This window comes from Cupressus sempervirens, chromosome 5 (assembly GCF_028749045.1).
Source record: "Cupressus sempervirens isolate cs-2001-9-10 chromosome 5, ASM2874904v1, whole genome shotgun sequence".
Lineage (NCBI taxonomy): Eukaryota > Viridiplantae > Streptophyta > Pinopsida > Cupressales > Cupressaceae > Cupressus > Cupressus sempervirens.
In genome coordinates, this window is record NC_143122.1 from 271,570,993 (window position 1) to 271,592,945 (window position 21,953).

A 21,953-nucleotide genomic window follows, 5' to 3' on the forward strand; every position below is an offset into this window, starting at 1 on the left:
TTTTTTTTTCATTCTCTATTTTTTTCTTTTATTCTTATTATTTCATATATATATTCATTGTGCATATATATTTTATGCATACATATACTATTATATTAGGATATATATGCACAAGTCATCTTTATATATATATATATACACAATTTCTTAATTCATATATATATTTATATATTATATACATATGTTATCTTATATTAAAACTTTTATACTATTTCTTATATATATATACACTCTCTTTTTCTCAGATATTTCTATACTCTTCCCTCTTTTTTTTGTTTCTTCTATCTTGTTTTTTCTTCTCTTGTTCTTTTTTAATTTTTATTTTTCTTTCTTTTCACTTCCTTCTTCCTCTGCCTCGTGTTGTGTGCTCCTCCTCCCCCTCTCTCCTTTTTATTTTGCTTGGCTTGGCTGGTCTGCATACTTTTTACTTCCTTCTCTCATCCTAATGATGGATCACAGAGTGTGATCCGAAACGTTGATGACAAAAAAACTTACACAATCGAATCCAGAAGCAGCATCATCATTAACAATGGATTGTGGAAACCTGATATTATTAAAATATAAATTGGCTGTAAGTTCTCTTTTTGGCATAAATAATGTTATAATTTTGCATACTAAGTGTTTATATTAATGACACTTGGTTGTAAGTGCATTAATGCCATCTTAGGTTGCATCCAAAGTATTTTTCATAATCACTAGTTGTTGTAGCTGCATATTGCAAGTAGTTAAGTCACATATTTGTATTGAATATTGTCAAAATTAGTTGCATATTCATGTTAGATCATTGTTTAGACAATCTGGAGTCTTTTTTGTAAGCATTCTCTTTGATGCAAATCGAAACAAGAGGCATTGCAGCAATCTAAAAAGTTATATCAGTCATATGACCCTTTGTATGCAACGTGTTTGACAAAATTCCTTGAGCCTTCAATCAGCATTTTAAGGTCAGAATTGAGCGGGGTTATTACAGTGGTATCAGAGCTTGCTTGCAAAGTGTTTGACGAAATGTCAAACAACTGAAATATAAAGATTTTTGGTGTTTGAAGAAGTTATAATCTATTGGGGTTATTACACAACCATTGTAAAACAACCTCACTTCTTATTATTGAGTGTTTAATTCATTTAAGTTTAGGGGCCTAGCTCAATTGGAAAGAGCTTCTTGTGGTATAGCACAAGGTCACAAGGTCCAATCTCACCCTAGCCCTACATGGTACCAAAGGATGTGTCATGCCAGCACCACTAATCTAATTAAAATGTTTACCAATATACTGCAGTTTGTAAGGGGTGTGATACCGATTCTTGCAATCTAAAAAATGTTTTTCATTTTAATGGATAATAAATTGCATAGATTTTGCCTTTCCATAGTACAACTCCAAACTAGTATCATCAATTGGATATTGCATGACAAAATAATTAAAAGAATTGTGACAAGCTCACAAACACAGAAAATATGACGCTCAATATCTCTTCAAACATATTATATTCATTGGATTGAGGGCTTAGCTCAATAAGTGAGAGCTTTATGTTATGAAGCACGAGGTCATGAGGTCCATGTCTACCCTCAGCCCACATGGTACCAGAGGACGTGTCATGTCAGTGTCAATGGTCACATTAAAAAGTTTACCCAACACATTGTAGTTTATAGCAAAGATCCCAGAATCGCAACGATTTAAGTGATTCTAGCAATTTTACGATTTGATTCAACCTCTCCGAGTTTTGTTGACTTGGTAACTCAAATCGACGATTAATTGCCACAAATCGCCTAATTCGGCGATTCATGTGATTCAAGCAAAAATCGCCATGAATCAAGATTCTAAAACTGCATATTACCAAAATCACACTTCATTTCACCCAAGTTGGGATGCAAGATTAAAATGACATGTGCAAACAATATTTTACCATGAATTTGTTACTATATAATAATCAGATGTGAATCAGAACAGTTAATGTTCACATCCAAGATTTCATATAATTTAAGTAAATTTAATCACAAGACTTGTCAACTGAGATCAACCTACAAACATTAATTTCTACAAAGACAAAGAATGAACAACAATGCACACAGTTAACAGTGGTTAACAGTTATCCTCACTGAATCACAGATCCTCACTGCCAACAAGTACTATAAATGACTTTTAATATTCAAACAGAATACATGAAGAAAATTTTAAGGGTTAGATTTTGGGGGAGAAATCAGAAAAATTCTCTCAATCCTCTAAGCATTTTAAATATGTGCATCCCAAAAACCTCCATTTTGATTCAAGTCATGAGAAATAAGTGAATGTTATATAAAATTTTGGATTCACATAAAATGAACTATAATTAAACCAGAGCATCGAATGGACTATGCTTAAAAGGCAACTAAAAATTTAAAGCAACGTGAGAATCAGCAGCATATGCAACAAAATTGTGGCCATTCTAATGACTGCACTTATCATTTTACATATGTGATGGATTTATCATTCATGTTCCTTATTTATGTATGTTAGCTTATATTAATAAGTTTTAAATTGTTAAAATCTCTAAATTTCAAGAATTTTTTCACTTTGTAAATTCATAGCCGAGTCATAGCCGATTCACGAGTCGAGTCGGCCTTGCTGATTCTGAGTTTTGGTTCTTTGGTTTATAGTGAGGTGCTACACCCACTATCTGCAGCCTTGAAAAAAAAGATATTATATTCATCAAGATGTTGGACTTATGCATAGGCTGCAGGGTGACCATTGTAAAACAATCAAGCATCTCAAGTTCGATAAAATAACTTCATTCCCATGCACAAATATCTGCATACTAAGAAAATGGTTAATGCCTTCCCGTTGCACAATGCTAAAGAAATGTCATCAGCTGTATGCTGCATACCAGAAATAATATTTTATTTATAAACCCACATATCCATAAACACAGCTAAACATCACAACTTAAAATATCATTCAAGATTCTTTCAATGATTCCCTCCGCCTTATTGTGGGTTTCACATCCACCACTATAGGAAATTAAAAATTTATTTTATGACAAATTGTATCACATCATGTCTGGCATTAAAAAATTTGCTGTCTCATATACTTATTACTCTCATTTAGATCTTATTCAGCCACTAAAACTGGCTACGAAATATATTCAGGAGCATTATAGCCTAATGTAGAAAGCTGTGAATTTCAAATTTTCCTTAACTGAAAGATCCTGATTCACCCAAAAGCTTTACACAAATTTAACTTACACACCTTAAAAGGAATGTAGCTGAAGCTTTCAATTCGTTCCCTTTGTTCATCTGAGCTGAGAACCTTTCCAAAAGTGTCAACCACAATCCTGAAAGTGCTTTCTACACCCAGGTATGGTAACTTATGCTCCTCTGGAAAAGTTTGCACCGAGGTTTTTAATTCTTCATAAGAATAGCCCTGCCCCCATAACTCCAACATGCACTTCACAAGAATACCTGCAAGCTTCTAAGAAATCAAATACCCAAAGACTTTCGAAGAACAATCAAAATGTAAAAGCAATGGCCAGTAGACTTTCCAACATTTGATGAGAAAGAAAAATGCAAATGACAAGCTCAATGTCCCATCCCAGAAGACATTTCAAGTAATAATTATAAAGAAAGCATATCAAGGCCCACAAATTACAAAACGTTATGATGTGACTGCAAATACAACCAATTATGATGCCACTGCCAATCGGATATAGACAGTATATGTTTAGTTGATCAAAATAAGGTAAAACTAAAAACCACAGGGTATTTCATACAGCTATAAAAGATGGGCAGGTATTTTAACCTCAAAAGCTACATTTTTCAGTTACATAAGCACGTGTGGTAGAGCTTAGAGTACCGATGTGATGGGGAGAAATCCCAAATCATACTCGCATCTGATGTCCATATACTTACGAACACCTGCAACGTATGCACCATGGTCCAGATGCTATATTGTGTAGGGAAAATGTTATTAAACTATAAAGTCATGACAGGGATGTTCTAAATTTTCATTTTATGACATTACATTTTCACATGGGAATAACAATCCAAATGAATTAACACCTTCAGTACTCAGTGGTTGCTAGAACAACTCATATGCTGCAAAAAAAATCAACCCTGGTCTTAGTTCAATGCAAAAATAAAAGTTTCAAGCTTATTTCTGTCATTTTAAGAGTTAAAATGGCACTTTGCTTTGCATTCATTTTATGAGAGATATGGCATTTGAAACTTAATTATCACAATTGTTTGGTACATTCTTGATTTGAAGGTGAAATGCATACATAAATTGAAGAAACAGTTAGCAAAATATTGGTGATTAAGTGAGCTGTCTCCTCCTCTCTGTTTCTTCATACATTATTTCCCAGCTAAAGGACCAAGTCAAAGTGCTGTAATATGTTGATTTTTGGATCCTAATATATCATACATCAATGTGAAGGAAGGAAGGCCCTGATATTGGGATTGGTATTAAAAATTGAAACAGAAGCTTGCTCAAATGGAAGAGCACATCGGCAAGATTATCCATCTTTTCACAAAGTTTATTCATCTCATCATATTGCTTTTCTACTCAAGAGAAGAATTCATTCATTTTTTGAGTTTATCTCTTCCTTGGCTAATGATATTCTTATCTGTTTCTCATATAAAGCACTTAATGTTATCGAATAGTAAGTAACACCAGATGCAGCAACTCATTCAAGTCAAAATAGATTTCTGTTAACTGATAATTCAGACACTTTCTAAGTTTCTGTTACATCCCTAAATTTGAAATCCCAAAGGCCTACATTTTGGCTTCTTTTAATTCCTCTTGACTCTTGCTCATCATATAGCTAATCCTGGAAAAACTTTTAATTGAAACTATGAGATTTCCATCTGGGGAAAACCAATGTTTGCACTTTGCAGCATTGAGGAATGGATCAAAATGACAAAAGGAATTGGATCAGTTAAGAAGAATGCTCAAAAATCAAAAAATCTAAGTTGCTGGTTTGGGTTCGAAGAAATTGTTCACCGATATGGCAAAATTTTTAAAAGGGGTTTAGGTTTGTTAGTACAAAACATGTTTTATATATATATGTGTGTGTATGCAGCTTAGAAGTCTGAGTTAAAATTAGGCTGCAACATAATATCATAAAAATATTTAAAAGAAAAGCATCATAAACTTGTAATCATAGCATCATAATCATGATCATACCATCATAACATCATTTACTTCAAATTCAACATCAATTATTCAAATTAAAAACATTAATATGTCAAGTGATAAATCATAAAATCAAATGCAAGTATCATTGTTTCAAGTTCAAGATAAATCAACTAATGAATTAAAAATTTATTGATATTTTTCTTCTTCCACTACATTGGCACCAGCTGCACCAATACCAATATTGGTGTCAAAATCTTCAAATTCATCACGTGCAAGCTAAGAAGTGGAAGCATCCAAGTCCCCAAGTTCTGCATTTATATTTCACATATTCGTCTCCCCTTCTTTATATTCTTTATTCTTGTGTGAGACGAGATGCAAGTTGCAATGTACATATACCAGGTTCTCCTCTCTTTTTTGTTGCAACCTATTGCGCTATATTGAGTGGATGAAAGAATATGTGTTCCAATTTCTATCTGATGCAGATGAGCTAGCAACCTATGAAGACAAGGCAAAGTAAACAATTAAAATAAAATTATTAATCTTATAAAATAACAATTACTAGGCAAGAGCCTACAACACAACGGTAACTTGTGAGCCTCTCATGTGGGAGGTCTTGGGTTCGAATTCCCTTAACACATAAAAATAATTAATTACAACAAATAACAATAATTAATCTAGGCTTCGATCGTTTACCGATCAAAAAAAAAAATTACTAGGAATTAATGAAGGCAAAAATAAACTTAAAAAATTTAAATAAAACTTACTTGTGATATAATTTTGATTGCAAGGGGCTACAACTTTTGGAATCTTTGGCCATAGAGGTACCACCAGCTATGAGCATCCTTCCTAAACTGATGACGAAGAGCATCTTTACTTAGACCTCTTGCATTCACAAACTCTATGAACTCATCTGCAGTCAAGTCTCTCGTATCATTATCAAGAAAGTCTTTCAAACAATGCCTTGTTCCCATTAGACACTACTAAATCTCTACATGGTTGCAGCCTCAATAGAAGATCAATATATTGGGCACAATAATATTTGGGTGTCAATGCATAGGCAAGCAAATGAAGAGGATTGGTCATCTTGTTCCATCACTCTGAAACAATTACTTCCAATTGTTTAAAGAATCTCCCCTTGGGGTCTTGCTTTTTTTCATTTACAATTCGCTTGATCTTCTCAAGCATTGAGCCTATACCATCATAGACCTCTCCAAGGCATGGCCTAGCCATGTTTGTATACCGAAGCATGCTCATAATGGGTTCAGTGAACTTAAGGAGATACTACATAATTCCCACCATAAGTCAACCAATATCCTTTGCCTTATTTTGGTTGCCCTTTGTAATGACATAAGTTTACACCCCTGTGTAAAGGCCATTCACGCATCCTACCCTCCTCTAGCTTAAGATAGGATTTTGTCACCCTTAGCCACGCATACCACTTGGTTGGTCGTTATTAAGCCAAATATCCATGCAGGTAATCCCTAACAATCATGAACACATGCGCATCACGAAGATGTTGCACAATATGTTTACGTCTGCGAATCTGCAAATGTGCAAAGAGTCATTTGAGTGTTACAAACTTGCCACCCTACATTTGTAACACCCAAAATGAAGGTTTCCCTACACGGATTCCATTTGGGTTTGTTTAAAAACCCTCTTTCATGTCATTTTGGCTCTCTTACACTCTCTCAACACTCATTTTGAATTCTTAAGCTTTCGTTGCTCTCTTCACTCAACCATGTACATCCATTTTTGCATCCATACCTCCACTTTGTTGCAGGTATTTCATCATTGTTACACTTTCAAGCTCATGCACATGGCTTCATTACTTGCATTGGGGCACTTTTGTTGTGTTTGGGGAGTCTTCTACTTCCCTATTCTGTCTTTGAGCATATCACATTTTCTTCATCTTTTCTACTTGTTATTATCATCGTCACTACTTCTAGTTTCCGGTTATCTATCACCAATTATCATATCACATCTATTGATCATTCATGGAGGTGGAGACACCAAAGCAGGCATTTGACTGAGGCAAGCCTCTGTAATGGGCCAAAGCTTTTCTCCTTTCTTTGTGTGTAGGTTTGTGGCTTCATTGTGCTTCGTGGGATTGCATTATCAACCATCAAATCAGATTTTGTCTCCCCATCTTATTTTCCTCTTTTCATCACACACTTCATTATCATAATAAATCTGTTTCACCTCTTATGATCTTTCATTCATATCATTTACATGTAGAATAGTTTTCTTTCATCCTGATAATCTCATTACTAGTTCATTATAATTGTTATTGCATCTACTCTATCTCAATCATTCTTCATCAAGACCCATGATCTTAGCACTATGTCCCTATGGACGCAAGCGTGTCACACGACCGTCCCTCAAGCGCGTTGTAGTCCTCTAGACCCGTGCACCTGTCCAAGACAGTCAGGTTGGTCTCAGGGTTTGATCTCTCTAACTTGTTATTTCGGCCTGTGTGATCGGATTACCCATATATGTCACGTAGGGTCTTGAACTCACATTAAGCATCTAAGATACACTGAAACTCCACTCGTACTCATTTAAAAACATTAATCATAATTTAATTAACCTTCACATAGTTTGCATAAGCCAAATCACTTAAACATAACACACACACACACACTCTCCTATTTGATCTTTTGAAGCCTTCAACAAGTCCTACCATTTAAACACCAAAAGACACTCTTCAGCTCCCCCAACACTCCTAGATGGCTAAGTGAGGTGGTTAAAAGGGAACCGTGTATCCCTTGAGACTTTAACCGGTCTCTAGGTTGGTGCATTATTTCCTCCTCTACACCCTCATAGGGTTGCTTTGTCTCTATGTAGACAAATCATTGTTAATTATAGCAGAGAGCCACTTTCATTTGCACAAGTTATCTCAAGAGATTAAGTTTGATGCAAACCACACTTCAGCAACCTGCAACATAAATTAGAGCAAAAAATACAACTATTGGAGACATAACTTTAAAAAGAATACACATTACACGATCAAGTTACAAAATCAAAAATTGTAAATACTAATTTATTTATTTTAAATAAATTACTACTTCAAGTTCAAGGTTACTTACCTTCAATAGCTACAAATGTCAGAATAATCTAAAAATTCCTTGAGTTGTGTGGTGGTTAGTGAGGAACATCTCAATGTCCTAAAGCTCTTCATACACCTCTTTGATCCAATCAATTATGTTCCCAATCTTTTGTAGCATAAGATTGAGTTAATAGACCACACAAGGTATCGAAAAGATATTTTGATATCACTCTTCAACCAGCAAACCAGAAGCTCAACAATTCTATGTGTTGTATGTTATGACTTGGCCAACATTTCTAGCTCCCACATATTCAATGGCAGAGATGAGAATAACAACAATAAATGGCCCATCTTTTACTTTCCCCTAACAATCCACTGATTTCAAAACATTGCCTCTTTAGGGGGTACCGCCATGACATTGATCAGGGGACGATTTCTTGCATCTCTCTACCCATATGAAACAATCAATACCCTTGTCTTAAACCATGAATCCCTTATGGGATTAAATACATCATCAATGCCCTTTACCAATTGAACAAGGTGGTTCGTGTTCTCTCATAAATAGGGCCCTTATACCTTCTTGGAGCTTCGTAAGCACTTTTCAATGCCTTCTTCTAGTACGGGGAGCGAACAACACTAAAAGGCAGCCCATTTGCATATAAACATCTTGCCACATCAATATCAGCAATTCCCGACTCTCATTTTGAAATGAGTTTTCAATGGTCCCTTTCTTTTGTGTGTAACAGGTGCTTTAGTTTCAATATCAAGATCAGTTGAGTAGCATAAAAGGGATGGTCTTCCATCAAAATATTTGTAGAGAGGGATAGCATTCCTTTGCTCTTTTTTTGAGTTTTACTACCAACGGTTGTATTTTGTCTATGTTCTTTTGTCTCTTTTGTTGCTTCATGCTTTGCAATATATCTTAATACCATTTCATTTGGTATAAGTACACCTTTTTTTACAAGACATTTGTAACTCCTGTTCTAGGGATTCCACACAAATGGCCTACCACCTGATAATATGAGCTATTCCTTTCTATATCACAATCCTGACATTTCCAATGAAAAGCACCACCTCCTAGAAGAGCTCTTGCAATATAAACAATAAGCATACTTTTACAGAGGAAAATCAAAATGGGGTTCTAGTTTTGGTTAAAAATTGCCTATGGAGGAAGAGATAGATGTCATTGTAGTTCCTCCTCCTACGGCAAGAAATTTTATACATATTCAATCTACAAACAACAGAATGAAAAAAGTTTTTAAAATAGGTAGATCTTATGGACAAAAAAAGAGAATTGAAAAATAATTTAAAGCTTAAACATAAACAAAATCAAATGGAAAAAGAACTTACCCTTTCCCCTCATTGTAAGCTTGCCAAGGTGAAGTAACGAGGCACAAACACTTGATGCAGATCCACAAATCAATCTTTCAACTCCCTGCACAACCAAACTCTTGCTCAACCACCTATTTGCTCCACCGCAAGATAAAATAACCTATTTGCACACCACAAATGAAAGTTAGAAGCCAAGATAAGCCTCTAGAATCCACATTTTGGAGTTATGAATGTCAATAATAATTAAATTTGGCAAAAAAATTGAGATGGGCATTCAAAACTGTCAAGGACCCATCGTAGTTCAAACTTTGTCCGAGCAAGTTTGCCTAGGTCTGCTCAAGTCCAACCTAGGGGTGGCCTAGTTCAAACCAACCCCCTCTAGTTAGGGCCTTGGTTGGACCCAAGCTGGTTTGAGGGGTTGTAAAGACGAGTGGGCAACTTAGCTTTCAATCTAAGTTACCTATTTGAATGTGGGTACGAAAAACTGATACATGTATGCAAGGAAACTTTTTTAGGGATTTGGATTCGTTTGGCTACATGTGCAAGCGTAGTATTTATGTACTTATTGTTGTCCTACATTTTGTCATCACAAAATGTTGGTAACAGCATGAAACTTTTTCAAGCTAGTTTTGTGTTTCTCTAAGCTAATTTGATATTCAATTGCTTAATGTTGATCGATCCATCCATTTCAATTCATCTATCAAATCTTTTTATTGAAGGCCTTTGTCAAGTTTTTTTCGTTTTGCTTTTTTTGAGCCTATGCTTGATTTATGAGGCCTTCATTGTCTTTTTCTTTGCTTTTGAGTTTGCGTTTGTTAGTTTTTAGTCTTTTAGTTTTGCTTATGTCATACCTTTTGTTTTTCCCTTCGATTCAGTCTAACCTAGAGCTCAATCGGAGTTGTCAGTCAAGAGATATGCTTGTTTTAGTGCCTCAAAAGTGGAAGTTTTTGGTGCAACACCACGAATTAATAATATGATGTTACATTTTTTATTTGACTTTCACTTTTTGATAATATGTTATTAAATTACTTTAACTTTAAATTTTTAGCTTAAAGTGACTATAGTGCACTTTACGTTATAATTTTAAATTGAGTTACTTTTTAATTTTTCACTTAAAGTGACTATAGTGCACTTTATGTTATATTCTTAAGTTGAGTTGCTTTTTGATTTTTCACTTAAGTGACTATATTAACTATATAGTTTTGTTATTGTAAAGGTTTCGGGTCCTTTAAAGCATGTTTTTACTTAATCAAAACTATATAGTTCAATTTAATTTTTAGCATTTAAATCAAATGCTCTAGTAAATATTACTTTTTAAATGATATTTACATGTTATATTGTTAATATGATATGTAAATATAATTTATGTCCCACTTAAGTAATATTTTAATGAATTTAAATTGACATGTGCTTATTAAATCACTTAAAGTCATCAAAAGTGGACATTTTATGTGTCAATACATGTAAAATCCATCAAAAATGGACCTTTTACATATAATTACATATAAAGTTCAAATTGGAAACATAAATCCATCAAAAGTGGACCTTCTCCATGTCTTTGCATATTCAAGTTATCAAAAGTGGACATTTTATATGAAATTACATGTAAAATCTATCAAAAGTGGACATTTTACATGTCACTACATATAAAGTTCAACTTGGAAACATAAATCCATCAAAAGTGGACCTTCTCCACATCTTTCCATATTTAAGTTATCAAAAGTGGACATTTTATATGCAATTACATGTAAAATCCACCAAAAGTGGACAGTTTACATGTCACTGCATATAAAGTTCACTTTGGTGGACCTTTTTGATGTCATTACATCAAAAATCTATCATAAGTGGACCTTTTTGATGCTACTGCATCAAAAGTGAAGTTTTAATGCTTTTACATCTAAAAAGTGAGATGTGTTTTAAAACATGCATCCTCCCCCAAAAGGTTCGTTTTTGCTTATGTGCATATTTTAAAACATGCAATAGCACCCAAAAGGTGAGATTTTGATGAGATACATATTTTAAAACATGCAAGTGACCCAATAAGGTCCGATTTTGACCAAAAACATGTTTTAATATATGCAATGACACTCAAAAAGTCCAATTTTTGCCCTCCAAAACCTGATTTTGATCATAAGTAGAGATTTTCTCAATGGATTTGCATGAGATTTCTTCTATTGGAGGTGTTTTTGATTGGCAATGAGTTTTCTTGCATTTAAAATGGATTCAACAAGCTAAAAAACGTTTTTGAAGCTCCCATCTACGGCACGTTTTTGGAGAAATCAGCAAATAAATCCATTTTTGCTCCTTGTTTTGACTCCAAAGCAAATCAATTTGGCTTCTTTGTGATGCATATTTTGGTGTTTAAAAGCCAAAACGTTTTTGTTCCATGCTTTTTATGAATCACGTTTTTGCTTAAAATGCCCGGAAAATTGGGGTTTTTATCCATGTTTTTGTGTTTTGCAGCCACTTTTTTGCATTTTGATCCATGTATATACATTTGGGAAAGTCATTTTTGCATTCACAAGTCAAAAATGACTCAAAAACAAGCATTTTTTTGCCAGGTTTTTGCTAAAAAGGCGCAGATTTGTGCATTAAAAAGTCATGCTTTTGTTCAAAAAACTCAAAAAATGGCATTTCAACCCATACATTTGGATCAAGAGGGGTTGTTTTTGAGTTTTGATGCGTGCTCGTCTTTGGAGACCACGTTTTTGGCCTTCTCATGTCAAATTCGACTATTGAATGTCCATTACATGCAAGTACGGAAAAAGTCAAAAAGTTGTTTGAAAATCTGGATTTGAGGGAGAATTGATCTTCAAGTCTATAAAACTTCTATTATGGCTCTCTAACCTCCAATTAAGTGGACATTTTCAAACTTTCTCATCAATTCATGCTCATCTTGCTATTTTCATGCATATTATGGCTTGTTATGGCACACTTGTCCATATATATGCCATGAAAAGTGCATTTTGCCTTTAAAAATGATGAAAACTCTCATTTTCACACTTTTAGAATTTCCCCAAACTCCAAATTTGAAATTGCATGTTGAAGTGCTTTGCATATTGACATGTTTGAGTCTTTTGCCAAAGGCATGTGTTTGTTTTGTGTTTGTTTTTGTGTTTTGCTTGTTTGCATTTCAATTTTTTCTCCATTTTGAAAGAAATTGCAAGTTCTTTTCCAAGAATTTGAACACATTTCACTTCACTACACATTTCATTTCCATCTTTCCATGTCACTATTACAATAATAGAAAAGACGTCTATTATTAGTTAATGGTTATCTTGTAAATATCTTTAGCTTTAGTTTGTTTTCGTTTTTTGCTTTCTCTGGAATAGAATGTTTCTATTCTTTACGATCGTTTCCTAAGGAAACATCGTCTCATTCTTTTGTATAAATTGACCTTTCGGTCTCTGTTAATAACAAGCAAGTATTTACCAATTACCTCGTAATATGGTATCAGAGCCTATTTCTTAAATTTTTTTCGAAAATCATAATTTCTTCTTCGAGATTATCAGACTCATTTTCGAAATTATTTTCCTATGTTCCTTGGGAAATTGTCTGCACCTCGCGATTTCGTTGTCACTAAAAAAATCGTGACTTCAAATTCGTGCTTTCTCTGTGCATTCGAGTTTCTCTCAGCCACGATTTGGTACCCTATTTTCGCATTTTCAGGGGCTCGTTCCAACTGCAAATCATGGCACAAATCATGCCTTTTTTCCTCCAAATTGAGCACGCCTAAAGCAGCTTGCATCTATATTTTTTTTTCCAAGCTCATTTGACAGGGAAATCGCGTTTTTTGCAACCCGCGCGATTTCTTCTGTTTTTTCCTGCAAATACAGTCGCGACCTTCACCCAGTACTTGTCACCTCTGCAATCCCACCTGTTCTTAGTCATTTTTGAAGCAGATTCGACCATTTTTCATTAAGAAATCTTAAGTTTTTTCAAGATTTTTTCAGCTAGGGCCGTTTTTTTCGAAACCCTAATTTTTGGGGTCGAAAAAATATTTTGTTTGCAAATTCTTGGTGGGTTTTTCGAGAGCTCAACTGGGTTGTCGTCCGTTTTTTCTGGGTGCCTCGATTTTTGAGCCAACGGATTCAGAAAACGATAGCAGATTCCTTCTGGGTTTTTCGAGCTCTCTTCTGGGTCATTCTCTGATTCTTCTGGGTCTTCCGTATATTTGCCTCGAAGAATGTGCCTTCACAGATTTTCATAGTTTTTCATTGAAAAACATGCCATGGCATCTCTGACAAATATTCTGCTCGAGCATAATTCCAAATTCAATGGTCGCAATTATGGAACCTGGAAGCAGCGCATCATCGCAATCTTCGAATATCAAAACACCGATCAACTTGTTCTAGGTGTTAAGAAGCGTCCGACTTCTCCGGGTCCTGATCAAGATACATGGGATCTGAACAATCGAGAGGCAGTAATGCTTCTCAAACTCTCCGTAGCTGATGACCAGCTTTCTTAGATTCCATCCAGCAAGACAGCGGCCGAAATCTGGACACATCTCAAAGGTCTTCATGAGAATTCCGACAAGAGCAGAGCCTTCTTTCTGAAAAACACTGTTTTCTATTGTCATGGATGAGCGCACCTCGCTCCAGGCACACCTGAATCGGATTCAGAAAATCCGTGATCAGTTACTTGCCATCGGTCGCAAGATGGAGGAAGAGGATATTGTGGTAATCACTCTTCGGAGTTTACCAAATTCCTATGAGCATTTTATCGAGACTCTCAACATCACATCTACTGGTGTTGATCTAAAGTTCACTGATCTCTGCACCCTGCTACTTCAGCAAGATCGATGGAAACAACAATTCGATAGCAGCTCCAGTTCCACATCCATTGAGCAAGCCTTTGCTACGAAATCCTTTCAGAAGGATAAGGGCAAGTTTCAGCAACCATCTCAGCAGAAGTCTTTTGCTCCAGCATCCGATGGTACCAAAAAGAAGAACATTCAATGCAACTATTGCCACAAGTATGGTCACATGAAGGTTGCATGTCGGAAACGCTTAGCTGCCTAGTCTAAGCAATCAGGTTCGCAACCCAAAGCGAACAGTGCAGAGCATACTGAGCAGGCAGAATCTGCCTTTTACGCCTTCATGGCTAAAAGACCTACAGATCATGTGCAGTCATCTGCCTGGTACATTGATTCAGGTGCCTCTCAACATTTCACTCACCGCAGAGACTGGTTTACTAACTACCAGCCTTATTCAGATTCTGTTATCTTTGGTGGTGGAGAAGAGTACACGGTTGTTGGTAAAGGCAACATTCAAATTCAGTCTGTTGGGAGGAAGCTCATATTCCTTGATGTGTACTACATTCCAAGGATGGAACTAAATCTACTCTCGGTCAGTCAGTTGCTGCGACATTCTCCACACTTGGCAGTCACCTTCAATTCACATCAGTGCACCATCACTGATCGAGCGACTAAGTCTACTGTTGCACTTGGTCTTGAGGATCATGGTCTTTTCAGACTTACTGATTCTGGTGATTCTCAGGACTTAGCTATGGCTGCTCGGCGATCTTCCATCAGCACACTTTGGCATCAGTGATATGGGCACTTAAATGTGCATTATCTCTCACAACTTGCTCGAGATGAGCTTGTTCTTGGTTTGCCAGAGATTCAAACCCAACACCTTGGAGTTTGTGACGCATGTTAGGCTAGGAAGCAACATCGCACACCTTTCCCCAGTGGCGATTCTTGGCGAGCTTCTCAAGTCCTTCAGCTTGTTCATGCTGATATCTGCGGCCCTATGGCCACTCCTTCTGTTCTTGGGTACAGGTATTTTCTGTTGTTTGTAGATGATTTCAGTAGAAAAATGTGGGTGTATTTCCTTAAAAAGAAATCCGATGCATTTACTGTATTTCAGAAGTTTAAACCCTTAGTTGAAAAAGAGTTTGGGAAATCTATTATTACTCTTACATCAGACAATGGGGGGGAATTTTGTTCAAATGTTTTCTCCAACTTCTTGGATACACATGGCATCCAACGCCAGTTCACCACACCCCACACGCCACAACAGAACAGTGTAGTTGAACGTCAGAACAGGACAATCACCGAGATGGCTCGTTCCATGCTCGAACACAGACATGTTCCAAAGCGTTTTTGGGCAGAAGCAGTTAACACTGCAATTTATCTGTTGAACCAATCACCCACAGTGGCGGTCAAAGGTAAAACTCCGGAAAAGGCCTGGTCAGGTCGCAAGCCCAGAATCAGTCACCTGAAGGTTTTTGGCTCTCTTGCTTTTGTTTGGATCCCTGATGCTTCACGCACCAAGTTGGATGCCAAAAGTCAGAAACTAATGCTTGCTGGATATAGCAGTCTTCACAAAGCCTACCGCCTTATTGATGTTGAGACATCTCGTCTCATATACAGTCGCGATGTAGTCTTTGATGAGCACCGAGGACCATTCATGCCTGTTGCTCTTGTTCCCGATCCAGCAAACCAGCCTATGTAGGTTCATGATTTGGGAGTTTGGCTTCCATTAGGTCCACCTTATGGGAGGGCTCCAGTAGCTCCTCCAGCTCCAGTCCTGCCAGTGATACCTATACAGACACCTCCGGCTTCTCCTGCAGGATCACCTCGTTTTGAAGATGCTTCACCTGAGTTTGATCCAGATTCTTCTGATCAGGATCCTGTTGATCAAGCATCTCCTAGTACTACTGTTGGTCATTCTCCTCTCTGGCCTAAGTGGTGGGCTAAGACACTTGCTGATCTTCAGGATGATGAGCTCATTGATGGGAGAACTGCTCGGAAAAAGAGCAAAACTACAAATTCTGTTAACTTTGCTCTTATGGCCAACATTCGCAGTGTGTTTGAACCTCGAGCATATTCCGAGGCTAAAGAAATTCCAGAGTGGGAACAGGCCATGCAATCTGAACACCAAAGCCTGTTGAAGAACAACACTTGGGTCCTTTCTGATCTTCCCCCAGGGAAGAAACCCATTAGCTGCAAATGGGTCTACAAAATCAAATACAAATCAGATGGTACTTTGGATAAGTACAAAGCTCGTTTAGTGGCAAAGGGCTTTTCTCAGCGTCAGGGCATTGATTATGAAGAGACCTTTGCTCTTACTGCAAAGATGAGCACCATCAGATTAGTCCTAGCCATGGCAGCACAGTTTGGCTGGAAGGTCCATCAGATGGACGTAAAGAGTGCTTTCCTGAATGGTGATCTCCATGAAGAGGTCTACATGACGCAGCCTCCCGGTTTCAAGGTTGCTAGTAAAGACCATCAGGTTCTCAGATTGGTAAAAGCTCTCTATGGTTTGAAGCAGGCCCCTCGGGCATAGTACATCAAGATTGATACGTACCTCAGTGATCAAGGCTTCAAGAGGAGTTCTTCAGACTCAAATCTGTACATCAAGACTACTAACAGTGACATCATCCTTTTGGTTATCTATGTGGATGATCTGATCATCACTGGCAGTTCGGCATCTTTGATTCAGGGAATCAAACAACACTTATGCCAATCTTTTGATATGACTGACCTTGGGCTCATGCATTATTGCTTAGGTGTTGAAGTTTGGCAACAGTCTTCTGGTATATTCATCTCTCAGTCCAAATATGCCAGGGCCTTGTTAGACAAATTTCGAATGCAGGATTGCAAACCTGCATCTACACCTATGGAGAAAGGTCTCAAGTTATCAGCCAAGTCTGATTCTCCTTCCGTTGATGATACTACGTATCGGCAACTAGTAGGCAGCCTCATCTACCTATCTGCTACTAGGCCTGATATCAGCTTCGCAGTCAGCTATATTTCACGCTTTATGACAGCTCCTAAGGTTGATCATTGGATGGCAGCAAAGCGTGTGCTTCGTTATGTGAAGGGCACTTCTGATTATGGACTTTTGTATTCTCGGAGTTCTAATCCTAAACTCAGTGGGTTCACAGATTCAGATTGGGCAGGCTCTGTTGTTGATAAAAAGTCAACATCTGGATATGTGTTCAGTTTGGGATCCGGTGCAGTCACATGGACCAGCAAGAAGCAGCAGGCAGTTTCTCTCTCTTCTACAGAGGCTAAATACAGAGGGACTGTTAAGGCGGGATGTGAAGCTGTCTGGCTTCGTCGGATGCTTGGGGATATGCAGATGTCACCAGCAGGACCGACTACTCTGTTTGTTGATAACGAAGGCGTTATCAAGTTAGCACGGAATCCAGTCTTCCATGAACGAACCAAGCATGTGGATGTTCATTATCATTACATACGACAACTGGTTGAAGACGGGACTATAGATCTGCAGTATGTTCCTACCACAGATCAGACTGTAGACATTCTCACCAAGCCTCTTGGTCCTGATAAGTTTGTTTAATTCAAAGGACAGCTTGGTGTGTTAGATAGATTAACCATTAAGGGAGGGTATTACAATAATAGATAAGACGTCTATTATTAGTTAATGGTTATCTTGTAAATATCTTTAGCTTTAGTTTACTTTCGTTTTTTGCTTTCTCTGGAATAGAATGTTTCTATTCTTTACGATTGTTTCCTAAGGAAACATCGTCTCATTCTTTTGTATAAATTGACCTTTCGGTCTCTGTTAATAACAAGTATTTACCAATTACCTCGTAATAGTCACAACACCTCACATCTCATCCGACAAATGCAATTACATGTTTTCCATCTCATTCACCATCCGCACATGCATATAATCATATTTTCTGCTTCCATTTTGACTCATCTCACTTTTCGCATCCATTCACACAACACAATTACACGAAATGTTTTACGTGTAATTGCATCTCAAATGTCCGATATTGATTAAAAATCACTTTTTGAAAAGTCAAAAAGATGTCATTTTCATTTTTCATGTACTTTGACTTCATCTTTTCACCAAAGATGGCTATAAAGTTCATTATTCTTCTTCCATTTTCCATTTCCATCTCTCCATATGCATTCGCGCCTCTATAAGAAAATACATGTTTTTCCTCTTCCCATGTCATTACATGCTTTGCATCTCATCCGTTACCTACACTTATATGTAAAGCACATCCTCCATCCGCATTCACATCTCATCTCACTTTCCATTTGCCATTGCATGTTGCATTTACATGTAATCCATTTTCCATGCAATAACATCTTAAAAGCCCAAGTCACGTTTGAAAATCAGCAATCTCCATTTGCACACATTCCCATGTGCCAAGCACTTTACTTCAAAAAAAAAAGAGTTCAAGGTGCGGATGGAAAGTTATTCCAAATTTACATCCAGACACCATTGAGAAGGTTTTCAAAGTGTTAAAGACTCTAGTTTGTGCTGATCTACATAGGAGAATTCACAACAACTTGAGCGAGAAAAGTTGGATCACATCAAGTTTTCAAATGACAACGAACAATTCATCAAAAAGAGTCAGAGGTTATCAAAAGACGCAAGACCATGGTCATCAAGGTGAATGCAATAGCACAAAATACAAGAACTCCTAATCCTATGATCATCCGGGATAGCATCGCCAAGTACAAGACCTTTTCAGGACAATCCCTAGGATTGTTTTAATTCTTTTCCGTCTTTCTTCTTCTTCTTCTTTCATGTTTGTAATTGAAGAGGATGTATTATATGAAAATGTGTAATTACATTTAATGTGAGTTGCATGTGCAATTGCATGTAACCCTATATTTTCTCCTTTAGTTAGACTAGGTCAAAGTTGGTTGAGTTGCTCCCACTTTTTCCTCCACCTTTTTCTCAACTCTAGTGTCTATATAAAGGAGTGCCCCCTCATTGTAAAAATCATCTTTTGTTGTATGCAAGAAAGCTCTGCCACATTTGTGCAAGCATAACTTTGATTGTGTAGTATAAACTTGGAAGAAAAGTGAACAAAAGAAGCGATCAAATTTGAAGCTTTGATTGGAATCAATTGTTATAGAGCAAATTAGAAGCTTTGACTGTAATTTGTGGAAATATATAGCTAAAAGCTTTGTCTGTAGCTTATACTTTTTTCTTAATTCACAAAATAGTTAAGTTATTCTTACTTTTAGGAGTCTTTGTGCCCTAATTGTAAAATTTTTCCATATAGAAGTACGACCAGACTTAGAGCCAAACCGGTACATTTTCAGCTATCTTTTGAGTTAGTGAAGGTTTATCGGTATCACTGTTTCCAGCTCTTGATAGAAGTGTAGTTAGAGATTCACCCTACCCATTACTCACTCCACGAGTAAGTGGATTCTTTCTTGAAAGATAAGAAAAAAGGATATTGGTAACACCCATTTTACAAAATCTCTAGACTTCTTGCTTACCTTGAGTTGATCCAAGGAACGGTGAGAAGGAAGAGTCTTCCCTTTAAGGTAGGAGAGGCTCTGTCTCACACGCTGTGGCTGGTCATCCTATTTTGCGACAGGATTTTAACCCAAAACTATCGGTTGCAAAATATCCACCCAACACTTATAAGATTAAAAAAATGCATAATAAATAAAATATTAAAATATTTAAAGCAAATGCATAAATACAAATTATAAGACTAATATTTAGCAATGTTTCCCCGAATTTTCGAGATAAGGGAGTGTTACCTCGAGTTTCTAGGAGAGGGATGATAGGGGACAAGGGGATGAATTTCGGTGACGACAATTTTTTTTTGCCAAGTTTGAGGATGGCATGGGAACGACTATATAAATACAAGAAAACTTGCATATATACATTACATTCATATGAAAGAATGGATAAAGCATGCCATTTAAACATAATAGAACCTTAGCATACAACAATTCAATAATCAAACTCAATGCTCAATATCCATTCATAATTCAAAAATCATTGTCAATATGCATGTAGCATTAAAATAACAACATTCAAAATTAATACACCCAAGAACATAATTCGGAATTCATTGTCAAAAGCAACAAGAACAATAAACCTTCCAAATTGAAGCACATTGTTATCAATTAAATATTAGGTTTGCTATAAATTGTCACTATACACAATGTAGGCATAGTGTTACAATTGCTTTCAAAGATAATCATTTGCAAATTAGTGCATGTACATGAAATAACATTCCTAGGAAAATACTAATATGAAAGACCTTGGAAATTGTGTTGGAGTTGACTGTTGTAGGTTTGACAGTAACTTTAGAAAGGGCTGCTACAGATAGTGGATCAAGTATATGTCTCTCAATGCTCTTCTCACTCCAGACCAAATTCACCAATAATCAAAATTGAATTAGATTGTTACACCCCTGAAACTACACCTCCAGTTCATTGTAAGTGGACTCATTAATAAGAAGTCAAACAGGTTTGTGATACAGTTTCAATCATGATAGAAACCTGTAACAGCAAGATGGCATACTGGTGCAACCTCCAATATTCACCAAATCTTCCACAAAGGGCCAAAATCAATACAAAACCAACCTAGCACTAATGTATTACCACAAAATGACATAAAGATGCATGTTAAAGGTCTGTAATGCACTTTTCATGCTTTCCCAGAACCTTGCAAACAGTCTGCTAAATGATTTTGAGCAGGTAGCATACATAACCATAACAACATTCTTAATGTAATATTGCCTAACACTAATCCGAAGACCCCAAATAAATTAACTACCAAACAATAATAAGCATAATAGGGCAAACTTGGAAGGAAAGGTCCCCACTTTTATATTAAAAAAGGAAGAGTTTTATAAAATAAACAAGTGTTTTTTAAGTGCAGATGCAACCAATTCCACTAGGGACACCTATCCTTCCCTAGAACTTCCGAGGCGTCCCAAGCTGTCCACAGGACACCCAGCTGCCCACCTCCCCCCCCCCCCCCCCCGGGCAATTTCCCAAGTTTCTAGGACATCCCCTGTCATTTTTTCATAATCGGAGATGTGGGGGGGCAGACATCCCTTGACTGTCCCCAAGTCTCAAAAACGTCCCCAGTGCTGGGACAGCGGAAATCAGATCAGACACACATCCCGCATTACACTGATATTCAGTAAAGTCTAAGAATTTCACCTTCTATAAATTTTAAAATATTAATACATTTTAAAAAATTAATTTAATATAAAAGGAAATAAATAAAACCAAGATTGGTATCTAAGAGTAATATGTGCAGCGATCACATTATAAGAGTGATATTTGTACCAGCAATCACATACAAAGGCAAGACTAAAATAAAGGGATTAGAATGCAGCGATAAGACATTCCTAGAATGCACCCGATAATCAACCCAACAATTCTTATTTTTCTGAGTTGATGGAAAATTCCAATTATTGGCATTTGCATCGTGGTTTTCAATTAATTTGTCGAGGTTGTCATTTTGATTGCAATGTAAAATTGTAGTTTTGGTTGTCATTGGCACAGGAAATTGCAGTATGAAGATGAATCCAAAACAAATTAAAGAGTTCGTAATTATCCAATTTTCATTGTTGTCATTGGCAACTACAAACAAAACTCAATGCAGTTTCCAAAGAAGCCCTAAAACCCAATGCCTACATCTACATCCGCAGCAAACCCGCATCCACATCCAGCCTCTATGATGTGTATCCAATAAAATAGCTTTCAATTAAAAAGGTCT

At 36.6% G+C, this 21,953-nt stretch overlaps 1 protein-coding gene across 1 annotated transcript in view; it reads right to left on the reverse strand.

Annotated features, from left to right (window-relative positions):
• Positions 1-21,953, reverse strand: part of TRM11 (tRNA modification 11 protein) — a 112,554-nt gene that overhangs the window by 64,762 nt on the left and 25,839 nt on the right. The window contains exon 2 of the mRNA XM_089829732.1: positions 3,216-3,427. Coding sequence (XP_089685858.1) covers positions 3,216-3,427 — 212 coding nt within the window. The remainder of the gene's footprint in view (positions 1-3,215; positions 3,428-21,953) is intronic.